At 44.2% G+C, this 20,907-nt stretch overlaps 3 protein-coding genes across 4 annotated transcripts; 2 read left to right on the top strand and 1 right to left on the bottom strand.

Moving 5' to 3' along the window:
• Positions 1-42: 42 nt before the first annotated feature.
• Positions 43-5,692, bottom strand: tgfbr2l (transforming growth factor beta receptor-like). The gene is made up of 7 exons (XM_084688319.1): positions 5,523-5,692; positions 2,962-3,112; positions 2,627-2,838; positions 1,561-2,432; positions 1,331-1,472; positions 1,121-1,248; positions 43-853 (listed from the first exon to the last, which is right to left on the bottom strand). The coding sequence occupies exons 1-7, from the start codon at positions 5,569-5,571 to the stop codon at positions 509-511; spliced, it is 1,899 nt and encodes a 632-aa protein (XP_084544445.1). The 5' UTR covers positions 5,572-5,692; the 3' UTR covers positions 43-508.
• A 561-nt stretch (positions 5,693-6,253) lies between these two features.
• Positions 6,254-12,340, top strand: snx4 (sorting nexin 4). Its single transcript, XM_084688320.1, has 14 exons — positions 6,254-6,384; positions 6,899-7,023; positions 7,260-7,398; positions 7,677-7,826; positions 7,921-7,968; positions 8,062-8,117; positions 8,387-8,459; positions 8,581-8,642; positions 8,793-8,858; positions 9,565-9,654; positions 9,843-9,942; positions 10,144-10,289; positions 10,402-10,516; positions 10,665-12,340. The coding sequence occupies exons 1-14, from the start codon at positions 6,295-6,297 to the stop codon at positions 10,710-10,712; spliced, it is 1,308 nt and encodes a 435-aa protein (XP_084544446.1). The 5' UTR covers positions 6,254-6,294; the 3' UTR covers positions 10,713-12,340.
• Positions 12,341-12,475: 135 nt separating this feature from the next.
• Positions 12,476-20,635, top strand: LOC146233789 (uncharacterized). 2 transcript variants are annotated; one of them, XM_084688323.1, is made up of 10 exons: positions 12,476-12,695; positions 15,010-15,459; positions 15,609-15,641; positions 16,515-16,541; positions 16,667-16,753; positions 17,906-17,929; positions 18,062-18,082; positions 19,150-19,269; positions 19,353-19,406; positions 19,646-20,635. In XM_084688323.1, the coding sequence occupies exons 1-10, from the start codon at positions 12,635-12,637 to the stop codon at positions 19,672-19,674; spliced, it is 906 nt and encodes a 301-aa protein (XP_084544449.1). In that variant the 5' UTR covers positions 12,476-12,634; the 3' UTR covers positions 19,675-20,635. The 2 variants fall into 2 exon arrangements, with proteins under 2 accessions (XP_084544449.1, XP_084544448.1); XM_084688322.1 differs by having other exon boundaries at positions 19,350-19,406.
• Positions 20,636-20,907: the final 272 nt, after the last annotated feature.

The raw sequence follows: 20,907 nt of genomic DNA, 5'->3' as shown, positions 1-20,907 counted from the left end.
TTTATCATCATGTGACATAAAATCAGTGAAACAGACGGGATATTGGTGCTCCAGTTTGGTTTAATTTGGTCTAGTTATTCCCATTTGAGGAATTGCTCCTCTTTTTGAGAGTAATAAGATGGCTTGACATTAGGGACATTAGAAACTTAACATTGCTTGATTAAGTTCTAAAGGGAGATCAGTTGATCCTAATGACTTCATCTTATTTTGTCTGACATCCTAAATCAGTCTGATTTGTTGTAAAGAAAGGCATCCCTTGTCAGACAGACAGTCAGCAGATGATTGGATTGGTCTGATTCTCAAGTTCTCATGGTACACAGTCTGGGTTAGAGAGTCACAGTGTGTGTTCCAGTACATAGCCACATCTTTCAGAATTTAGCAACAATTACTTAAGAATCCATTATTTAGAGAAATAGATTGGAGACCTGCTCCTTTCCAGCAAATCCACTATCAGTGTTTATCATACAAGAACCTGTCTGTATGTTAGTTTAGATGCTTTGATCTGGCTTCAGATTTGTGAAGGCATTTCGGGGTCTGTACTTCCCTCTGAGTTTGTCTGGAGAGGACAGTGTTCAATAATACCAGAGTCTGTGTCAGGGCCAGGGGTGGCGGTAGGGGTGGCGGTAGGGGTAGAGGTGGTGGTAGGGGTATGTGTGGAGCAGGGGGCTGAGGGAGGGGTTGGGTCAGGGGCTGGAGGTTCCTGCTGGCAGCTGTTGTCTGGTTCTGCTTCCACCTGTTCGACCTCTTCCAGGTCCAGGGTGTTAAAACGTTCAACCACACAGTGGGCAGTCAACCGGGCCTCTGGGTCGTGGTCCCAACACTCCGTGATCGTGGCGCACAGCAGGTCCATCCCCTGTACATTCCGCGGGAAATATATATTTTTAGTCACTATACATTTTATTCATGTGAAGTGTCTTGGATCTTAAAAAATAAATCGGATTATTGAGAATAATGCACTGTTCGGTTGCTAATCCATGCTAACTCATTTGGGACTTATGGTGACTTAATGTTCTGAAGATCCAGAATTATTTTATTATGTATGTTAACGTCAGTCATGTACGTTGATAAATGTTTACCAATAAATATATTTTCTAAACTGGATCACAATACATCTGCAGACCTGGTGTTGTGTCCAGCTGGAGGGAATATCAGGTCGGCCTCTGTCCCTGAGAACCAGGTCTCTCATGCTGTCCACACATGGCTGGTCACACACCTTGGACCCGAATGCAGGCTCATAGCTTTTCACTTCTGCATGATTATAGCAAAAGTACAACAAACATCAGGTCACATTTATGGTAACCATCTGACACTCTAAAATGTGTCAACTCACCTCCAATAGCTAGGCAGCGAGAGGACATCTCCCAGAGGACCAGGGCCATGGAGTAGACATCTATCTGTTTAAATGCCTCCAAGTCCTCCAGGTTCACCCTGGACTCTAACACTTCTGGGGCCATGTAACGAGCCGTGCCGACCTGACCGGGATCACACACAAACGTCATTTTCTATCACTGTTTATATTTACCAGCTTCTGTGTTTCTATGGTTCCTCATCTCCCAGTACCTGTCCACTGTTGGCAAAGTCGTCCACTGTGAGAGAGAGGTCGAGCCGTAGTGCCAGGCCAAAGTCACATAGGGCACACTCGCTCCTGCTTTTCACCACGATGTTGCTGCTCTTCAGGTCACGGTGAGCCACTGGCACCTTAGGCACGCCATGGGGAGTGGTGTCACTGTGCAGGTGTGCTAGTCCCCGCGCCACAGAGCTAGCCATGGCACACAGCTCTGCCCAACTAAGCACCTCGCCAGACAGGAAGTCCTGAAGGTTTCCTAAGCCGTGATAGGCCATAACTAGCCAATACTGCCGATGGGCGGATCCCAGAGGCCCACGCTCCTCTGAAGTCAAGAACTGCACCACATTCTCATGTTCCAGGTGGACGTCAGAGAAGATGGAGCGTTCGTTTCGCCACGAGACGTACTCCTCTGACGGGAACACTTTGACAGCCACAGTCTCGTACCGGTTGCCTGCACCGGTGCGGTGGAGAAGCCTTGCTCGCCAAACCTCAGCGAAGCGGCCTTTGCCCACCAGCGCCTCCAGCTGGAGGGGCAGTAATTCTGTATTGTGGTTCAGGCTATTGCCGTGCACCGGCAACATGTGAGAGGTGACCTCATCTCTCATGGTGGAGAGCTTACCCAGACAGGCATCCCTCCCTCTAACACCCTCCTGGCCCGGTGACAGACCTTCAGGAAGCTCCAGAGCCTGGTAAGGACCAGGGTTGCACCTGTGTCCCCAGTCTTTTGATTGCTTGCCAGGCTTGCCTGACTGACGTGTGCGGTAGAGGTAGAAGGCCACGGTGGCAATGAAAGCGACCAGCAAGGGGGGCACCAGGCTGATCACCACCACAGGGATCACATCTTTACTCTTCAGTTTAGAGAAACCTGAGGTGGCACAATAAACACATTTATATTAATCACTAATCATTTGGAGACTAATCACAGTCATTCCACAACAGAGGTCTCATAAAGAGAGGGCTTACATAGGCCAGGATCAATCTGACGGTATATTTAATCTATTATGTATGTATATGTATAGTATATATTGTATCTGGAATAAAAGCAGTGTTAGTTGTTACCGTCGGAGCCTTTGTCAAATATAAGCTTGTCGTTGCACTCATGGTCTCCCACACAGCCACAAAAGAAGAGAACTCCATCGTCAGAAGGCTGAGGCATCATCACACACTGCCTGGATGAAGAGTTGGCCAGCAGAGTCACATCCATGCTTTCTAGTGGTTGCTGGGGATGATGGCACAAAGTCTGCACACTCAAACTTGCGTTGGTCTTCCTCCTGGGGTTCACATAGCCACACATAAACACCAAGCAGAAAGATTATGATGGTGTCTTTCCCAATTATCTGTAAGTCTAATTTTACAGACATTGCACCAAGACGAAGAAGTTAGACTGGACTTACCATATAGCCACACAGATCTCTTCACTGAGGTTACAGAAGGAGGAGAGGTTACAGTTGCTGTTACACACATTGTCCTTACACTCAGGGCTGGAGTACTCACACCACTTACACAGGTTGGTGTTGATGTGTGTGAAAGGGAGGATTGAGACACCTGGCACATACAAACATACATACACATATGAATAAGTAACATCACGGAAGATTTTTTTTTACAACAGAATAACATCTAAGGAAACAGGTCAAACTAACAAGACTGCTATTATAGAAAAGGGAGAACTCTTACATCTGGTCTTACATAAGAAGCTACATTAGTTATTGTTGTTTAAAAAAAACCATTATAATTCAGTTAAGTAGGGAAATTTGTATATTTGATCTAAATACGCGACCAATTTTTGAATGTATTACATGTGCTAATGTGTGTATATCACTTTTTCAATCAAGAGTTTGACTGAAAGAAAATAATAGCAGATGTGGTTAAAAGGAACAGATAAAAATGCGCGTGTGCGTGTTTGTTTGAGCGGGTGTTTTCCTTTCTTCCCAGGCATCTTGCACAGCCCTGCACTGCCACATCACAACAATATCAGGCCCTGATCAGAGCCAGATGATAGGGATGAGCTAACTAAACTAGGCAAACATTAAAAGAAGCTGTACACATATTTCACATGGGACCTCCAGATGTTGGCGGATGCCAACAATCCAAATACACACGCACACAAAGACAAAGAAGGGAAGAAAACTAAAAAGGCTTGGGTAAGCAAAAAAGCCCCCTCCGCAAACTTCCAAGTAATTAAAATCAGCAGTGACTGCTCCAGGAATAAATTGAAGCCAGAAGGGTGAGTTGAAGCCAAGTATGAAACTCCGCCCCCTTGGTGCTCATGGGAAATCCAAATGCTGCATGCTGACTGGAGGCAAAGAGGTCTGGGGATGAAGGCAGCTTTTATTTACTTTACAACTTTAGCTAGCCTCTCTCCCTCTCCCCTCCCTATCAGTTTACACGCTACACTCAAACATACTCACATATGGCAATGCATACTCATGCACACACACGCATGTGCACATAAAGTATCCACACACAGAAACACAGGTAGCACATGGACAAGAACAAACTCTCCCATAAACATACGATACAAGAAAAAAAATGTTTTACATTACATAGCAGACAAGAGGAAATAAAACAATGCCAAGAGTTGTATAAGCAGGCCCCTATTTTGGCAAGAGGAGAACCGGATTGTGGGGTGCTGGGTTGGAGGATGGGTGGGTTGTAGGTTTTAGTTATGGTTGCTAGAACTATAATCTCATGGCCAACAATAAAAGTCCAGTGTCTTTGTCTAGAAATTGTTCCTTTCTCTGAATAGCATCATCCTGGCCCAGCCGATGTGGAGGCATCTCCAGGCAGCAAAGAGGCAAACTAGCAGCCTGGCACATCGGACACGGTCACATCGCACACTGGCAGAGCGCCAAGAGAAAAGAGGGGGGGGGGGGGGGGGCTCCTATTCCCTTTTAAATCATCATAACAGTATTGTCATTGTAGGAGAGGAGTTGGGGGGTGTTGGTCATATTGAATCATCACATTGTAAGACTTGGTGACGAAAAGTCAGAAGATATAAAGACAACCTTTCTTCCATCACTTTCTTCTAAATAGCTCATTATATCCTCTCTTCTGATAAGCCTTTTTTTATATTCACTCTCCTTTTTCCTTTATTTGTCTTTGCTCTTTATTTTTTAACTTCTGTCTTCCCCTCTTTTTAACTTTTTTTTCTCTCCATAATTCTGAATTCAGTCTAAATAGCACAGAGTTTAAGATCCTGGACCTTAAAAAAAGAACAGGAAAACTCTGGGGACTTTTGAGAATAATGCACTGTTTTGTTACTAATCCATGCTAACTCATTTGGGATTTTGTGGTGACTTTATGTTCCCAAGATCGAGTTTTATGTAATCTAAACAAACAGCTACTCTTACTCTTCCTAAAATGCAGCATGTCAGAAGAGCATTTAAATGAACTCGGTATTTCTCCACCTACAGTATCTCTTTTTTTAATCTCGTCCTATTCCCCTGGGATGCCCAGTTAGGCAGCAAGGATAATTGAGTCTCAAAATTGATTTCCTGTTGAAGATTTCTATTGCAGATGGCAATCACATTTTGATATGGCAGTCTATTGTTGCATCTTTTACATATCAAAACGGTGATTTTACTTTTTATGGTCGTCAGTGGCTATTACATCCTGATCTATTTATGTTGGATATACAATGCTGTTATTGAACCAACTCTTTATGTCAAGTTGTATAAACGGCACTGAAAGAATTAGATGGATAACGAGAAAGTAGACATTTCTTTAACAGGAGTGGCAGTCTTTCATATCACACTACTAAAATCATCAAGCATATATCTCAAGTTTCTCCACGTAACAAACAAAAAGGTTTGATCCAAGCATAAATACCCTACGTATCTCTCGTGTCGAATGCATAAACCCCCTCCCCCTTGACAACATTACAAACTTTTAGAAACAATAGACAGTGAGCACCACTTAACAGCGCATACGAAGAGAGAAGGAGAGTACTTACAAAGTGATAGAAAAACAACATACACTGCCGAATAACGCCAGTACCCCATAATCTTGACATAAAATAAGTCGATCTAAACGACCGTGTCGCGCTGCACCGTTAGTCAGGCATACGGGTAAAATAGACGCTCGTTTATTGAAGTCGTATTTACTGGAACAACTGGCTCGGGCTCGGGGGCTGCTGGCTGAAGTTCCGTGTAGGCGGATCCAGATGTTTTTCATCCAGCTGTGTTGAGAGACCCGCCCCAGAACTGTCCGCCGCTATTGATAGGACATAGGATGTTGATTGCCTCGCTAATAATTCATCTCATACAATGATAACATGCACATTTTGCAAACATTTTCTAAGCAATAAACTATCAAAACATGGTAGTGCTCTTTTTGGTGCATTTATTTGGAAATATGTGGGCTATTATTGAATATGTTTCCACCAAGGGAAATATTATTTTGAATATGGCAGACAGTCAGCAACATACAGTATAATCTGACAAGTTACAACCCAATCTGATATGCACTTTGATTATCAACAGGTTGCTTAGTTAGCCCGATTCAAAAGTAGGCTATATATTTTTTATTTATTTTCATGTTGAACAACTTTGGAAAAAAACCTGACAATTGCTAGTAACAGAAACACAATTGTTAAATGGTTTTAAAGCATTTATTATTTCCGTCAGTCGCATGACATTCAGGTGAGTTTGCAAACTTGAGTTTGCGCGCATGCGACCTACAGCAGAGGCTCCGTGGCCAGCAGCTGACAGTCAGCACTCGGCAAAATGATGGCTGATTCTGGAACCGAGGATATAGCGGTGATCGGGAACATCGACATCACCTCTTCTGAATTAGAAAACAACATAAGAAATACGGTACAGGATTCCGATCGAAGTTTGAAATTCAAGTATTGGCTACGATATTATTCCTGGACATTGTATTTTTCATAACTATTCTTTTAGTTTAGTTGGCCAGGCCCAGCTTGTCCACGGACTTTCGCGAGAGTGACTTCAAACAATCAACAGCTGGTTGTGGAGAAATGTAGCCTCAGCTACCCAGCGCCCTGGCTAGCTTAGTAAACACTGTACAAAAACATTATTTTGGATTTGTTAAATTCGGTTGTTTATTCTTCCATCCCAAAGTCACTTTCACAACTAACTGCAATCATAGTGAGTGGTTGGACTCTAGCTAAGTCAGCATAAGTTACTGCCGACAACGACGCTTACTAGTGGTGTACTAGAACTAGCTATCTAGATTGCTAACAGTCAACCTACTTCAAGCTACATCATGCAGCTCGATACGCTAGCTAGCACATATTTTGCATGTTTGCTACTGCACCCGAAAGTATACATGCATCAGCAGTGAGCAGTTTGTGTTGTCTACTTGCAGATGGTCGAGAAAGGGACCGCTCTTCTCAGGAAGATGGAGATATCGGTTGCAGAGGCAGACAAAAGAACTGGGAAGAACGCTGTCAACATTCAGGAGACGTACACAGTTTACCTCATTGAAACAAGGTACACTTCTCTGAAACATAGTATGCCATTCCTTGCCAGGACTTCCCTAAGTATGTCATAGACTTATCGTACAGTAAAAAAGCAGAAGAACGGGTCTAAAAAGAAACAACAACTGCTCCTGGTGCTAGGCTCGGTGCCAAACATATTAGACTAACACATTTTTAGGTCTCATAGACCTAGTTAATATCTGTTAAACATTAACAATAACAAATCTGTTTCTCCACCCTGTGTGAAAGGCCAGTGGATACTGTGACTGAAGGCACAAGCCCTGCACCTGACTCTGTGTGGAGGAGATACAGCGAGTTTGAACTCCTGAGGAATTATCTTCTGGTGGCTTATCCCTTCATCGTTGTCCCACCGTTACCAGAGAAGAGGGTGAGTGGATGCAATGGCTTATTTCCACAGTTTTACAGACACTGTGTAGGAAATTTGCCACTACATCCGTTGTAGTGAGTAGATGAGTGTAGTGGAAGGAACACTCTAGAATGGAATGCAATTCACCTTAAGATGAAGAATGTTGTTATCTAAAATACATCTTTATATTTTATCCTGAGAATAGAGAAAACATAAGAAAACCCTTATACATAGCTCCCATGTACTGTCACATCCAGCCACATGCTGATGCATCGCTTTCCATTTCCTGTTTGGTGCAGGCAGAGTTTGTGTGGCACAAGCTGTCAGCTGATAACCTGGACCCTGACTTTGTAGAACGACGGAGAGTTGGTCTTGAGAACTTCCTGTTGCGTGTGGCCTCACATGCTGGCCTCTCAAACGACAAAATCTTCTTTCTCTTCCTCACAGAAGTAAGCCTTCCTCCTCGGTGATGTCACTTCCTTGATGGTATTCTTGTGTTTGGGATGTTCCTCTCATGACTGAGATGTTTTTGAATGTCAACAGGAGAAAGGATGGAGGGACATGGTGTTTGAGACAGGGTTTCAAGCTAAGGTGTGCACATCTGAAAATGTTCTAACCTTCTGAAACAATTGAACTGTTGTAAGGATGACATTTACCTGACTTATCTGTCTGTCTTTGTTACAGGCTGACTCCAGGCTGAAAGCTCTAAGTGCCATGTTCAGAGTTAAGAACCCAGACAAGTAGGTTAACATTGGCCCAAACCCTTGTGGTCACTACAACCTTTGTGATTGATGTATTGGAAAAAGAGGCTGTATTTGTTTTGGGCTATGGTTGATATAGACTTGATGTTTATGATTGTCCTAGTACTTCATTTTTGCTCCACTGTTCTGCTGTGTTATTCGTATCACATAGTAACATTCTACCGTTTCTCTTCAGAGTACTGTCGTGTGACGTGAAAGTAACTTAGCGGGAGGACTATATGAAAACAAAGTTGTCTTGTGTCCTGCAGGAGATTCACAGAGTTGAAGCACTACAGCGATGAACTCCAGGCCGTGGTTTCTCAGCTGCTCCGAGTGCGAGCGGTTAGTACACCTAAGCGCTCTTTTAGAGCCCACCCATACCTGAATATACAGTTGTTTGAACCCACTCTACACTACAACTCCGTTAGATAGCAGTAATTCACCTTAGCTTGTCCGCTTTCAGAGGGTGGCAGACCGACTGTATGGGGTCTACAAGGTCCATGGAAACTATGGAAGAGTTTTTAGGTAGGAAGAAAGCTGGAATTGGGACAGGTTTGCGTAGCTGTACTAAGTATACAGTCTGAAATGTCTATTATTTATACACCTAGGTGTTATGTGATATAGATTATGAGGTGGCAGTCTGGCTGTAAATGTGAGTGTATTTTTTTTCCACAGTGAGTGGAGCGCCATAGAGAAGGAGATGGGAGATGGGCTACAGAGTGCTGGCCACCACATGGACGCGTAAGTAACACACTCAAGCTGACACACGTAGACAAGCTGCCAGACTACTACGACTGACAGCCTGACCTGCCAACGAGAGCAGTTTGAGTGACTTGAGTGGATTGGCCCGTTTCCCTGGAGTAGTATCCAAGGTAACAGGACTCCCCTTCGCCCAGTGTTGAATTGCTTCCAGATGGTCGAGCTCAACACTGGGGGTTAGAGTTTGGTCGGTCTCAGCGGGTTAGGGTCCATACAGACAGCAGGTCCCATGTCGGATATTCAGCAGCTGGGGACAGGACTCCTCTAGCAGCCACCAGCTGCAGCCCACAGTGGACATGCTATACAGATCACATTACCCACACACCAGTCACTTACCCACACACCAGTCACTTACCCACACACCAGTCACTTACCCACACACCAGTCACATTACCCACACACCAGTCACATTACCCACACACCAGTCACTTACCCACACACCAGTCACTTACCCACACACCAGTCACTTACCCACACACCAGTCACATTACCCACACACCAGTCACTTACCCACACACCAGTTATGTATTGTTAGCATGAAACAAGAGATGCTAGTGTTCAGTCAGCTGTCACCAGTACTCCCCCACCCCCCTTGAGCTGCTGTACTGTATATGAAAGAGCTCTACCACTGATTATCCCAAGTCTTTTAGGTGTGTTGTTGATTTGTTGTGTTACCTGTGTGGTGTAGGTTTGCTGCATCCGTGGATGACATTCTGGAGGAAGAGGAGCACTATGCTGACCAGTTGAAGGAGTATCTCTTCTACACAGAAGCACTAAAGTAGGCCGCTAGATTGTAATCTTGGTGTCAGTTACTCTGTTGTTTCTGAGTGAGCTACTTTGCATTTGTCTACGTAGCTTGGTATTATCTCCCATCAACTTCAGACCAGACAATATGCTGTGATTTTGCCTATGCAAACTCATTATTTGTTCGGGGGTCTGTTTTAAGAACATTCTGTATCTGTGTAGGGCAGTGTGCAGAAAACACGAACTGAATCAGTACGAGTTGGAGATGGCAGCCCTGGATCTCACCAGCAAGAAGCAGCAGAAAGAGGAGCTTGTCACTGGTGTAAGCCCTGAAGCCCCTGATCCTCAACACATACACACACACATTTTCCTTATTTAACCACCAGTTCAATAAAGAAAGGATCACTGTCATTATACATTTGCCAAAAATGTATAACGAAACCTTGCAAACCCCAATACACTAATGACATCCATGTTTCATGTTGGATAATGCTGTCCTTGCATCTGTCCTCGGTAAGCGCAGACCGTGCGTACGTTCTCCCTGAAGGGGATAACCAGTAAGCTGTTTGGTCAAGAGACAGCGGAGCAGAGGGAGGCCAGACTGCAACTTCTGGAACAGCAGATAGACGAGGGGGAGGAGACTGTTAAAGAAAAGAATGCAGAGTGCGAGTAAGGCCTCCTTCCCCCCCCACTCCTCTCCTCCTATCTCTTTATCCATATCTCCCTCTCCTGGCTTGGCCAATTGCGATGAGGATGTGAAAATGCTGTGTCTGCCCCGTAGTGACTTTGTGAAGGCGGCGTGGGTGGACATTGAGCAGTTCAAGCAGCAGAAGGACAGTGACCTGAAAGAGGCGCTCATTAGCTACGCCATCATGCAGATCAGCATGTGCAAGAAGGTAGGCCACATTTAATGTGATGATGACACACCCGGTCCTCCTACATAGTACACTGCATAATACACACCTACATAATACGATCCTGAATTCTGTGCTCGTCATCCTCTTTTTCTAGAGGTTTTACTGTACCCAAACTCTCTTTTATTAGGGCATACAGGTGTGGACCAATGCCAAGGAGTGTTTCAACAAGATGTGACCAAGTTGTGACCGAGTTTTTGATCAATCGAGTCTGCCCACAATGTCCATTCAGACCCGTCATTCAAGCAACTACTAAACTCTTGCTGATTCAACCCAGTCTTTAAACCAACTATACCACCATTACCCACCCAAACAGCCCCTCCTACAGGGATGCACCAGACCACACTTTAGTTGAGATTGGGTGAGCTGATATTCTTTGGAAAGGGGGGGATTTTATTTCGTAAATGAACTGTTTTTGTAAATGGAATTGTCCAACTAAGAATTATTGTTAATATTATTTGCTGTCTTATCATGCCAATTGCTGCCTAGATCTTCCTGCTTGTAACCACAGTTGCAACTCAGACTGTAACAACACTCATAAGGTTTTCAGTTATATTTTACAAATGTACTTGGTCAGGTGCTATGTTTTAAAGTACTGTTGTCTGACATGAATGGCATTTTTTGAAGACGCATTAGGTCCATCATATTAGAAACTCTTTCATTCTGTCAGATCATTTGAGAAAGGGCATCTCTGAATGTGTTCGGACAGTTTTTGTAAATCCTGTTGCATTTGCTGGTGAGTTTTTCTAAGGTTTTAGAATGGGTGTTTTGGCCTTTGCTCGTCATTTGAGTGGCCTAGTTCACGGACTCAATGTTTTTGTGGATTGAACTTTATCACCCATGTGTCCCTGCTTTTCTGCAAAGTCAAGGCAAATGCCCATAGGCCACGGACAGTCAAATAGTTGACCAAACAGGAAGGTTACACAGGAAAGACACTGGGTGTAATTTGCCAATGTCACGTTTTCTAGCTCCAAGTTGCAGTAAGGGCCTGTGTTGATCAAGGTTAAGCTTATCCACCTGGAAACAGCCTAAAAGACAAATCTGACCCTTGATGTTCTATTGTGACCAAGGCTTAGGGTTACTACTAGGCTACCTGACCGGCTCTGAGGGAGTGACAGGTGTCACGTGCCATCATACTCAACAACTACGTTTTTACGAAGATGTGTGAACAGTTATGGGACTGTACTGTTTAATACATTTGTAATAATTATGCCAAGACACTAATAAAATGATCCATGTGTATTTACTATAACCTTAAAAAAATATATGTATTGCTGTTTGAGCCATTACCTAATATCGAACAACGTAGTTTGCGTGACCCTCTAAAGTTCGATAGCAACCGTGGAGTTGAAAGTTTATTTCCCACCACTAGGCGGCTGTAAATGTCCACAGTTGACGCCATGCTGCCACCTGTTGGCAAATACCGGAAATCCGGAATCCCTTATCGCTTGAAAAATGGGATTGACCATAAAAACGCGCGGCAGAAAGTGACCGGCTGCAGCTCATGTTGACACAGAAGAATAAAATACTCGTTGGTCCAGACTGTCACGCTTGTGCACAGTGGACGTACACAGACAGCACCTATTTGTGAATGAGCTTCCATTCTATTTATGAGTCTGTATGTTAATTAATATGCAGGTCAACACAATGTATTTGTAATTCCATGATAGTGGAATACAGTGTCATGTACATGTCGTACTTTCACCGCTCTTACCTCCGTGTTATAAACATTTGGTCATGGTGTCCTTTCCTTGTACATTATTGCATGCATGCACGCACCACTTCAGAACAGATATGTAAACTTTTAACTTTCTCAACACCGGAGGCGGACACCAATAAAAGTGGCAAACATATGATTGGGTTACCTACCTGTCAGTCAAGTGAATGGACTCAAGCACGTCAGGCACGCCCCTTAAAGTTGCCTCAAACAAAGGCAGTCGGCGAGACGCAACCAAGGGAGCATCACCGAGCATCTGCAAACATGATAATATAGCTCATCTTAACAACCCGCTGTAGATCCCCGTTGCTGCTCAAAAAATTATTATCAGTGATCAGAGAAAAGGTAATCTCAGCCGAACAGAACCAGAACACTGTGTTCTCATGATGTCATACCTGTGGATTCTGCTGTTAGGGAGCCTGCTCATCGGTGCTCAGTCGCAAGGTAAGCTTTAATGCATTTATTGCTGGGTTTCTTTGTCTGTTTCGTGCCATGTGGAGCTGCTTATGTTTTCAACCGTTTTTTAATTAACATCCACTAGGATTTTCTTCCTCTGAAATGTACTTACTGTTCAATTTGTGCCAACTCCCATTTTGGTATAGGTGTGTCCTCTAATGGTTTTACTGACCTACATGGGCGTGGGCCTGTAGTCTACAGCCCATCTATATCTAAAGTCTTTCTCTCACCAGTAGGCCTGTATTATGCCGTCTATGTGACAATACATAGACTACTATTATGTAGACCCTGCCCCCAAAAAACTATTCTGTATGCTATGTAATCCTAATTAAACCATGCACTTTATTTCCCTTGAAACAAAGCTGTCTCTTGTCTAGTCTCACCCAGCCTGGTCGTATGGGTCAGAAAGGTGTTTCAAATGAAAACCCACTTTTTTGTTGTTGAAATAAAGCAGTGGGTGCGTTTCTGTGGGGTATAACAGTTTACAAAGTATATTTAGTATTCAAAATGGGTGAGTTTGGGTCTCTCTCTCTCCTCTCTCTCTCTCCGTTTGTGTGTGTCTTTTTAGCAGAACTGGAGGGCAGGTCTCTGTAACCCAATCCAGCCCAGCTGCTGACAACACCCACCACATAGAACCAGTTTCAGCGCCTTGATTTTCCTAAGGCTATGTGTATATGAGGGTGGGAAAAGCTCAATTTATTGTGTGTCTGTGTGTGTGTGTGTGTAAACAGATGTGAGTGTGTGTCTGTGTTTAGTGGTAAAGACCAAAGAGCTATGGGATGTGTGCCATGTGCTTTGTGCGTTGTGTGTAACACTCAACAGTGAAGACACATGAAAGTGTATTGCTTGGTGAAGTCACCATTCGCACACACACACACACACGCAGCACAACAGTTCGGACAGTCTATTGGGAGGTGTGCTACCAAGCCTGTGTATAGATTGTATGATTGGGGCTAAATAGCTCCACAGAGAGAGGAAATACAGTTTTCACTCCAGCCTTCCAAACAATGGTAGTACCTGAGGGAACAAGGTGTTCCTCAACTACCTGCTATATCAACTGACAGGCAGTTCACATTATTTTAGGGGCCTACTGTTACAGGGCAAGGCCCATTTATGTATATACAGTATATAAATAGACAGTAACCATCCCTACATGGGTTATGTGACTACATACAATATTTCTACAGTAAGCTTGTGCAGTTCATGGAATTTTAGCAGTTGTGTAAGGGATTCTGCCAGTTATCTACCGACCCTCTCTCTTCCCTCTCGTCCAGGTCTCCTATAGATCTGCTTGCCCCACCCCCAACTCTGCCACTCACAAGAACATTCTGTTCCCTCTGTTTGCCACTTCCTTCTTCTAACACACACGTGAAGCATAGGGGATATACTGTGGCACAAAACACACACGCAACAAAAAAAACCTCCCTCCCTCCCTCCCTCCCTCCCTCCCTCCCTCCCTCCCTCCCTCCCTCCCTCCCTCCCTCCCTCCCTCCCTCCCTCCCTCCCTCCCTCCCTCCCTCCCACCCTCCCACCCACCCACCCACACACCCACACACCCACACACACCCACACGCTCAGGCCAAACCAGCCTATTGGACATTGGAACAGACCCAGACGAGAACAGACCAAGCATAGTCTCCATCCTCCTTTTCGAGTCTTGGATTAGGAATCTTCCCCATTTGCCTGGGACTTTATTGTTATATTGGGTAGTAATAATGTGTAATTAGTTATCTCATAAATCCCAAGGCCTTTTTTCAACCTACTGTTAATTTCTCATAATTTTTATATCCTTGTCTATAGATTAAAAATGAAGTGACTAAGGGGAAGAGAAGTTAGGGGGGATGTATTAACACTAGAATAGATTTATTGGCATAAGAAAATGTTGTACATCTAATGTTTTGGCAGTGTCGCTGCTTGTCTCGTAGTGTGTGTGTGTGTGCACTCATTTCACTCAGACTCAGTGGCCCATTAGAAGAATTGTTAAGAGAGAGGAGTGTGAGCATGGTTACTGTTTCTGTTTCTGGCATACAACAGAGGAATTTTGCAGCTCTATGTGGAACACACGCACACACTTACACACACTTATGACTTCGACTATTGCATTAGAGCTGAGTTTCCACCTTAGTGGCAAAGCCCAGGGTCCCAGGTTAATAAGGGCATGACTGAATATTGATATATCATGTGATCTAATCTCAACTGAAGCTTTAAACCAGTCAGAGCAGTATGGGCTCTTTGGGAATAGATACTCATGTGATACGAGAAAATGATTCATTTACAACAACAACAAAAAACTGTACCCCAGAAACACCTGAAGAACCTGCTGGGGACCTAGAAGCTACAGAACCTGAGCCTGCATCGGAGGAGGTACCTGCAGCTGCTGAGGAGACAGAGGCTGTAGAACCAGAAGCTGCGCCAGAAGAGGAACCTGCAGAGGCAGAGGAGACGGAGCCTGCAGGACCAGAAGCTGCACCAGAAGAGGAACCTGCAGAGGAGACGGAGCCTGCGGAACCAGAAGCCACACCAGAAGCGGAACCTGCAGAGGCAGAGGAGACAGAGGCTGTAGAACCAGAAGCCGCACCAGAAGAGGAACCTGCAGGGCCAGAGGAGACCGAGGCTGTAGAACCGGAGGCTGGAGAGCCAGAGGCGGCAGAACCAGATGCTACAGCAGAGCCAGAGGATGGTGAAACGGAGGGGGATTCTGTAGAAACTGTGGGGGAAGAAGAGATTGTCCCTGCAGAGGGGGAAAAGACAGGTGAGAGAGACACTCTTCCACATACACATGTTTTTAACATGGTTTGTGTTTGAATGATATAAACATACTTGCAAATATTATACTATTAACATGAATGGATAATACCTGAGCAGGATCTTACGAAGGTTTTTTAAATTTGTTTTTATTAGAAGGGGAACCAGCCCCAGAGGAGCCTGCCGCAGGTACTGTAGGCCTCTTTGTCAACAACCATCAAATAACCTGTGTGCAACTTCCACACAACCTTTCCCCTCCCCCTCACCACCCCAATGGGTCTAACATGCATGTCAATACTCACAATCCTCAGTGTGTGTGTGTGTGTGTGTGTGTGTGTGTGTGTGTGTGTGTGTGTGTGTGTGTGTGTGTGTGTGTGTGTGTGTGTGTGTGTGTGTGTGTGTGTGTGTGTGTGTGTGTGTGTGTGTGTGTGTGTGTGTGTGTGTGTGTGTAGGGAATGATTGATTCGGTACACAGTGGAAAAGTGCCCCAACAGGTTTTTTTTTCCTGACATAGTGTTCAAACTCAGTCACACAGACCTGCATTATGTGCAGCACTGTTTTAAAGTTTCATAATAAAATGGGCTACCTCTGTCAGAGGGACCAACCAGTCCAGAGGAATCTTCATGAGAGAAAGAATATCCACTTTTTAGTTTTAGCAATCATCTTCAATCAAGTACTCCTCTCTATGGATTCAGTTCATTTATGCCTAGCAGGAGTCTTTTCTCATGTTTTTTTCATCATGAAGACCAATTCTTAATTCATGCCATTACTAGCAATGACCTCATTCCTTAGTAACATAGTTGCTAAGAGGGAGTGTCTCAGTCCCCCGTTCAGGATACAGTTGCTTGGAAAAGGGGCCTCAAGGTGCCGACTGACAACGAACATGCTCTCATTATAGCAAAGAACATCAGATGATAGACTTCTGCTAGAATGTCCCCGCAACTTCCTACCCGACAAAGTCTGTGATTGGCTTGTGGGCCAGGATAGAACAACAAGCTGCCTCCTTAATCAAACACTTCATTGTGTTTGATCTGTCTCTTTCTGTTGTTCCTCCATCTGTAGTTCCTGCTGATCCCGAAGCTGAAGCAGGTGAGATGGTCGTAGGAGTGATTAAGGTTACTCAGAATGGGAAGCATATTGTGCTATAGGAAAGGCACTAATACAAATCCAACCACATGCACTAATGTAAATATGCTTGGTCGATTTGTGTTCAGGTGATGGAGATCTGAATCTGGCAGATGCTCTTGGGGCCGAGGAAGAAGATGTGAAACCAGGCCGAAGCCGCAGCGGTGGTTCTGTGGGTCAGTATCAACCACTGTTAGTAATATACATCTAGGTCTGTAGACCATTGGCAGTTACAGAACCTGTATACAATACTAGAGTAGTTAAACAATAGATTCCAGTTGGATTCAAACACATTATTTAAATGCAGCATCTTTGGAAAACACATTGTCTTTTACTAAATTAATTTGCTACTAGGCACAATCATACAGGAATCCCTGAGTCCAAAATGCAGCCAAACACTAGCTGTTTGGATCTTGTAGACATACATGTTCTATTTACATACAAGGCAATGGGGCACTTTTTCCCCAGTTGAGTAGGCATGTTTCCATGCTGCCTTCAAGGTGGGGCAGGGTCATTGTCATCTAATACCAGTTGTAGAATAAGGCTTAATCCAGTATCAATGCCAGCATTTACCATATCACCAGTTATACCTTCACTGGTTTCAAAAGTAAAATAGAGGTAATCTAGGCCAGAAACTCCAGTCAGAGTATGACACGTCAATTTCCTCAGGCTATGTACAGTATGTCTGACCTGGATCCCAAAGAAAGAAAACTGGAATTATCTTTAAAGACTATTCAGAACAATCCTAACGAGGAGATTATACAATACTGATTAGCATTCGTCAGCAATGGCATAAAATCTGTCAGTTTTTCATGTTGAAACATGAGCAAAGTGAGTCAGACAGTCGTTATCATGGGCTGTGTTTGCATGTGGATCAAAGAAAGTGGGAGTAGGGAGGGTGGGTGATGTTTGCATGCAAAAGCGGTAGAAAGTTTCTCAGGCATACCAGTCAGGACAGAAACTCTATAGCAATGAGCCCCAGGGCATCAATAGAATACTAGGTTGAATAACTCCTACTGTGTCTCTGTCCCAACCCTCTCACCCCCACTATCTTTCTTTCTTTCTTTCTTTCTCTCTCTCTTTCTCTCTCTCATTCTATCTCACTATCTTTCCTCTCTTTCTTTCTTCCGTCGCTTTTTCTCTCTCATTCTATCCAACTTCTTTCCCCCCTCCCCTTCGTTCTCTCTTAATCCCCCCCCTCTCTGTTTCTCTCTCACTCTATATCTGTTTTCAATCTCCGTCCTCTTCCGTCTCTCTCTATTTCTTTTTCTCGTCTGAATTCTCTTCCCTTTTCTTTCCCCCTCCCTGTCCTCTCTCTCCTTTTCCAGCCCACACAGCAGGAGCCGCTTCAGGTATGTTTCATTATCAATGAATGTTTTTGTCATTATACATTTGCATCTAAATTACATCTCACACGCACAAGTTGTCAACATAAATTGTTCCTGTGACTAACAATGTGTGTCTGTGTGTGGTTTGTGCCCCAGATGGATCAGCCGAGGCTCAAGGTGAGCTCTTCACTGTCTTTATGTTTATGTGTTTATTTTGTCATACTTAAAGAAGCCGTTAACTGCCTACCTTTGCCCCAGAGTGCTTCTATAGGGGCTCTATATACTTCCTCTGCTGTCAATGTTTCCATGATCACATGCAGGCCTCAGATAGGGGCTCAATGTCTTACCTGTCTCTTCATGTCAGCCCTCTCTACCTCAAATTCCAGTTTTTCACATGTATGTGTTGTGTGTGTGTGTGTGTGTATGAATCATCTCTACCTGTAGGGACACAATGTACTCTGAGTCATATATGTAATGTGTGTGCCATGAGTATGTATATGTTCTGTGTGTTTGTTTATACATGCATCTGAGAGTGTGTGGGTGTGGGTATCGGTGGGTGTGGAGTATTGCCTAAGCACCTTGCTACCCCCTCCTCTCTCTTGGTCTCTCAGCGCTCTCTAGTCTATAGCGTTTCATAATCACTGCATGATGAGTGATCTGCCACTAGGATAACCTGAGGGCTGTAATTAGCAAACAATTCATCTTAGCAGTGCAGAGCACAGCATTGTACACACACATCACAACACACATAGTTGTTTAACTTTGTTTGAGGTCTTTATATAAAGTACATTAGTGAGATTTAGGTCTATATTATTATTGATATTATGTCCCAGTTCCTGGAGTTCCTCTGGTCTCTTTCCTGGTATGTTTGCAGTAACAGAGACATTACACTGACAAAACTGTGCTGACTAGATGTCAGTCTCTAACTGAAAGGTTATGGGCAGTATGTGCTGAATGCAGCATGTGCAAGGAGACAAGAGAAACATGAATAAACATGTCACAAGATGCTAGATTTTCAACACCTGTACGCTACACTGTTGCAGATAATAAAAAACCAAACATATTCAGGCTATGTACTTGAGATTTCATGCACTGCTATTACCCCTTACCCCTTGATGGCTGAGGTTGGTTGAGGGGCAGATCTATGGGCGTATGTGAAGCCCTCTGTGACATTGCTTGTAAAAAGGGCTATACAATAACATTTGATTTGATGTTAATGTTCAACCTATGTGTTTTTTCCACAGAGGCTAGCTCTGGTTCGGCGGTGGCGGGTATTCTGAGTGCAGTCGGTGTAGCTCTGGTGGGCGCGATCAGTGGATACTTTGCCTATCAGAAGAAGAAGCTCTGTTTCAAGAACAGAGGTGGTGAGTTGTGGCTTTACACGAGCATGGTACCCACAGTGTGCCTACCAAGTGCTTTTGTGTTAAATGTCCTTTGTCTTCAGCAGCAGACCCAGAAAGTGCCAGGAAGCAGGAGGCTGAAGCACAGTCTGATCCCCAGGGTAGGGAACGAACCACACCCTGCTAGCACACACAATCATACACACACACCCACACACACCCACACACACATACACACACATACACCCCCCCACACACACACACGCACCCACACACACACTAAGGTCAAGCCCAGCCATGTAGCTAATTTACTCTTAGAACCATTTACTCATGTAAATTGATGTGCATGCATACATGGGATTGCCAACCCATAACAGTACATGTTGTTCCCTGTTCACAGTCCTCAGCAACCTCCTGAGCTCCTCCTAGACCCTGTGGCGGTCCAGACCAGCAGGACCAACGGGAGTTCCTCCGCTGAACCAGGCTGAAGCTCCACCTCAGCCTGAATCTGGATAGTTAGAATACTGTGAGTTAGTGAGGCTGGAGGAGGGGGGCTGACCACCCCCACTCCTAACAAGCTGTAGGTGTGTGTGTGTGTGAGAGAGAGGTATCAATAGGATATCTGTCTGAGATCAGTCTGATTCTGTTAAGTGTTGGGTTACATTGTCTGTCCCCTAAACAGAGCTGAACTGTTACCAAAACATTTTTTTTTCCACTAATTCCGCAAGGTTCTTTTCTTCTGTTTTGTAGCGTAATCAAGGTACCTGTGATAACTACAATCACACTTGTCTAGTGAACTTTTCCTTTAGTGTCTGATTTACATACAATGATTAGCCTGAGAGATCAAAACAAAATAATTACTTAAGATTATTTGGACCTTCAGTTTTAAATACCCCTCTCACCTGCTATGCTCTTAATTCAAAGGGAATAGTGCAAAGTTTCGATGTCAGCCTACATGAAATGATGAGACAGTGATGCACACGTCACTTCTAACTTAAAAACTTAAAGTTTGCATTCGTTCGAATCTCTGTTTAGCAGACTGATGATGTCAGTTTAGCTGTGTTTGTGTTGGGTGTGGGCGGGGCTTAGGTATCTTCACCGGGGTGTTTGTCTGGAAATATAGAATGTACTGAACCTGTAGTAGTGGTGATCTAGTCTGTGTCACATTGTAATGCTGTTCCTCCTCTAGTGCCTTATCCTGGACACAGTCTGCCCATGCAGGCTAGTGTACTTATGCTTTACCATGTCTGTCTGACTGTCACACGGGTCAGAAAACAGTTCTGACAATGTGTGCCTAGAATTGTCAAATGTGTCACCTCATACATTTATGTGACCGCAATGCTGCATCACCATAGAGATTACAAATAAACAAGTTTATATGGTACACCAAGATTGTTTGCTAGGGATGTGTTATGTACATGTCCTCTCCCTGGAAGGTGTAGTAGGGCTATTGGGCCTTCACCAGCTCTCGCTTTTTGATCCATGAAGGCAACGCACATAAGCTCAGTTCAGGGAGAAGGATGTGAATTGAGAGGTGGCAGGAAGTGATTCAACAAGGCCACTGGAAATGACCTGTAGGTCGTAGGTGTCAAAGCAGATCAGCTCTTCTTTATCATTTATTTTCCGTGGCTATGAGCATGATACCAGGGAGGTCTGTTCACT

The sequence above is a fragment of the Hypomesus nipponensis genome, chromosome 23 (genome assembly GCF_054491055.1).
Source record: "Hypomesus nipponensis isolate SF chromosome 23, ASM5449105v1, whole genome shotgun sequence".
NCBI lineage: Eukaryota > Metazoa > Chordata > Actinopteri > Osmeriformes > Osmeridae > Hypomesus > Hypomesus nipponensis.
This window is presented reverse-complemented; position numbering and strand designations above follow the sequence as displayed.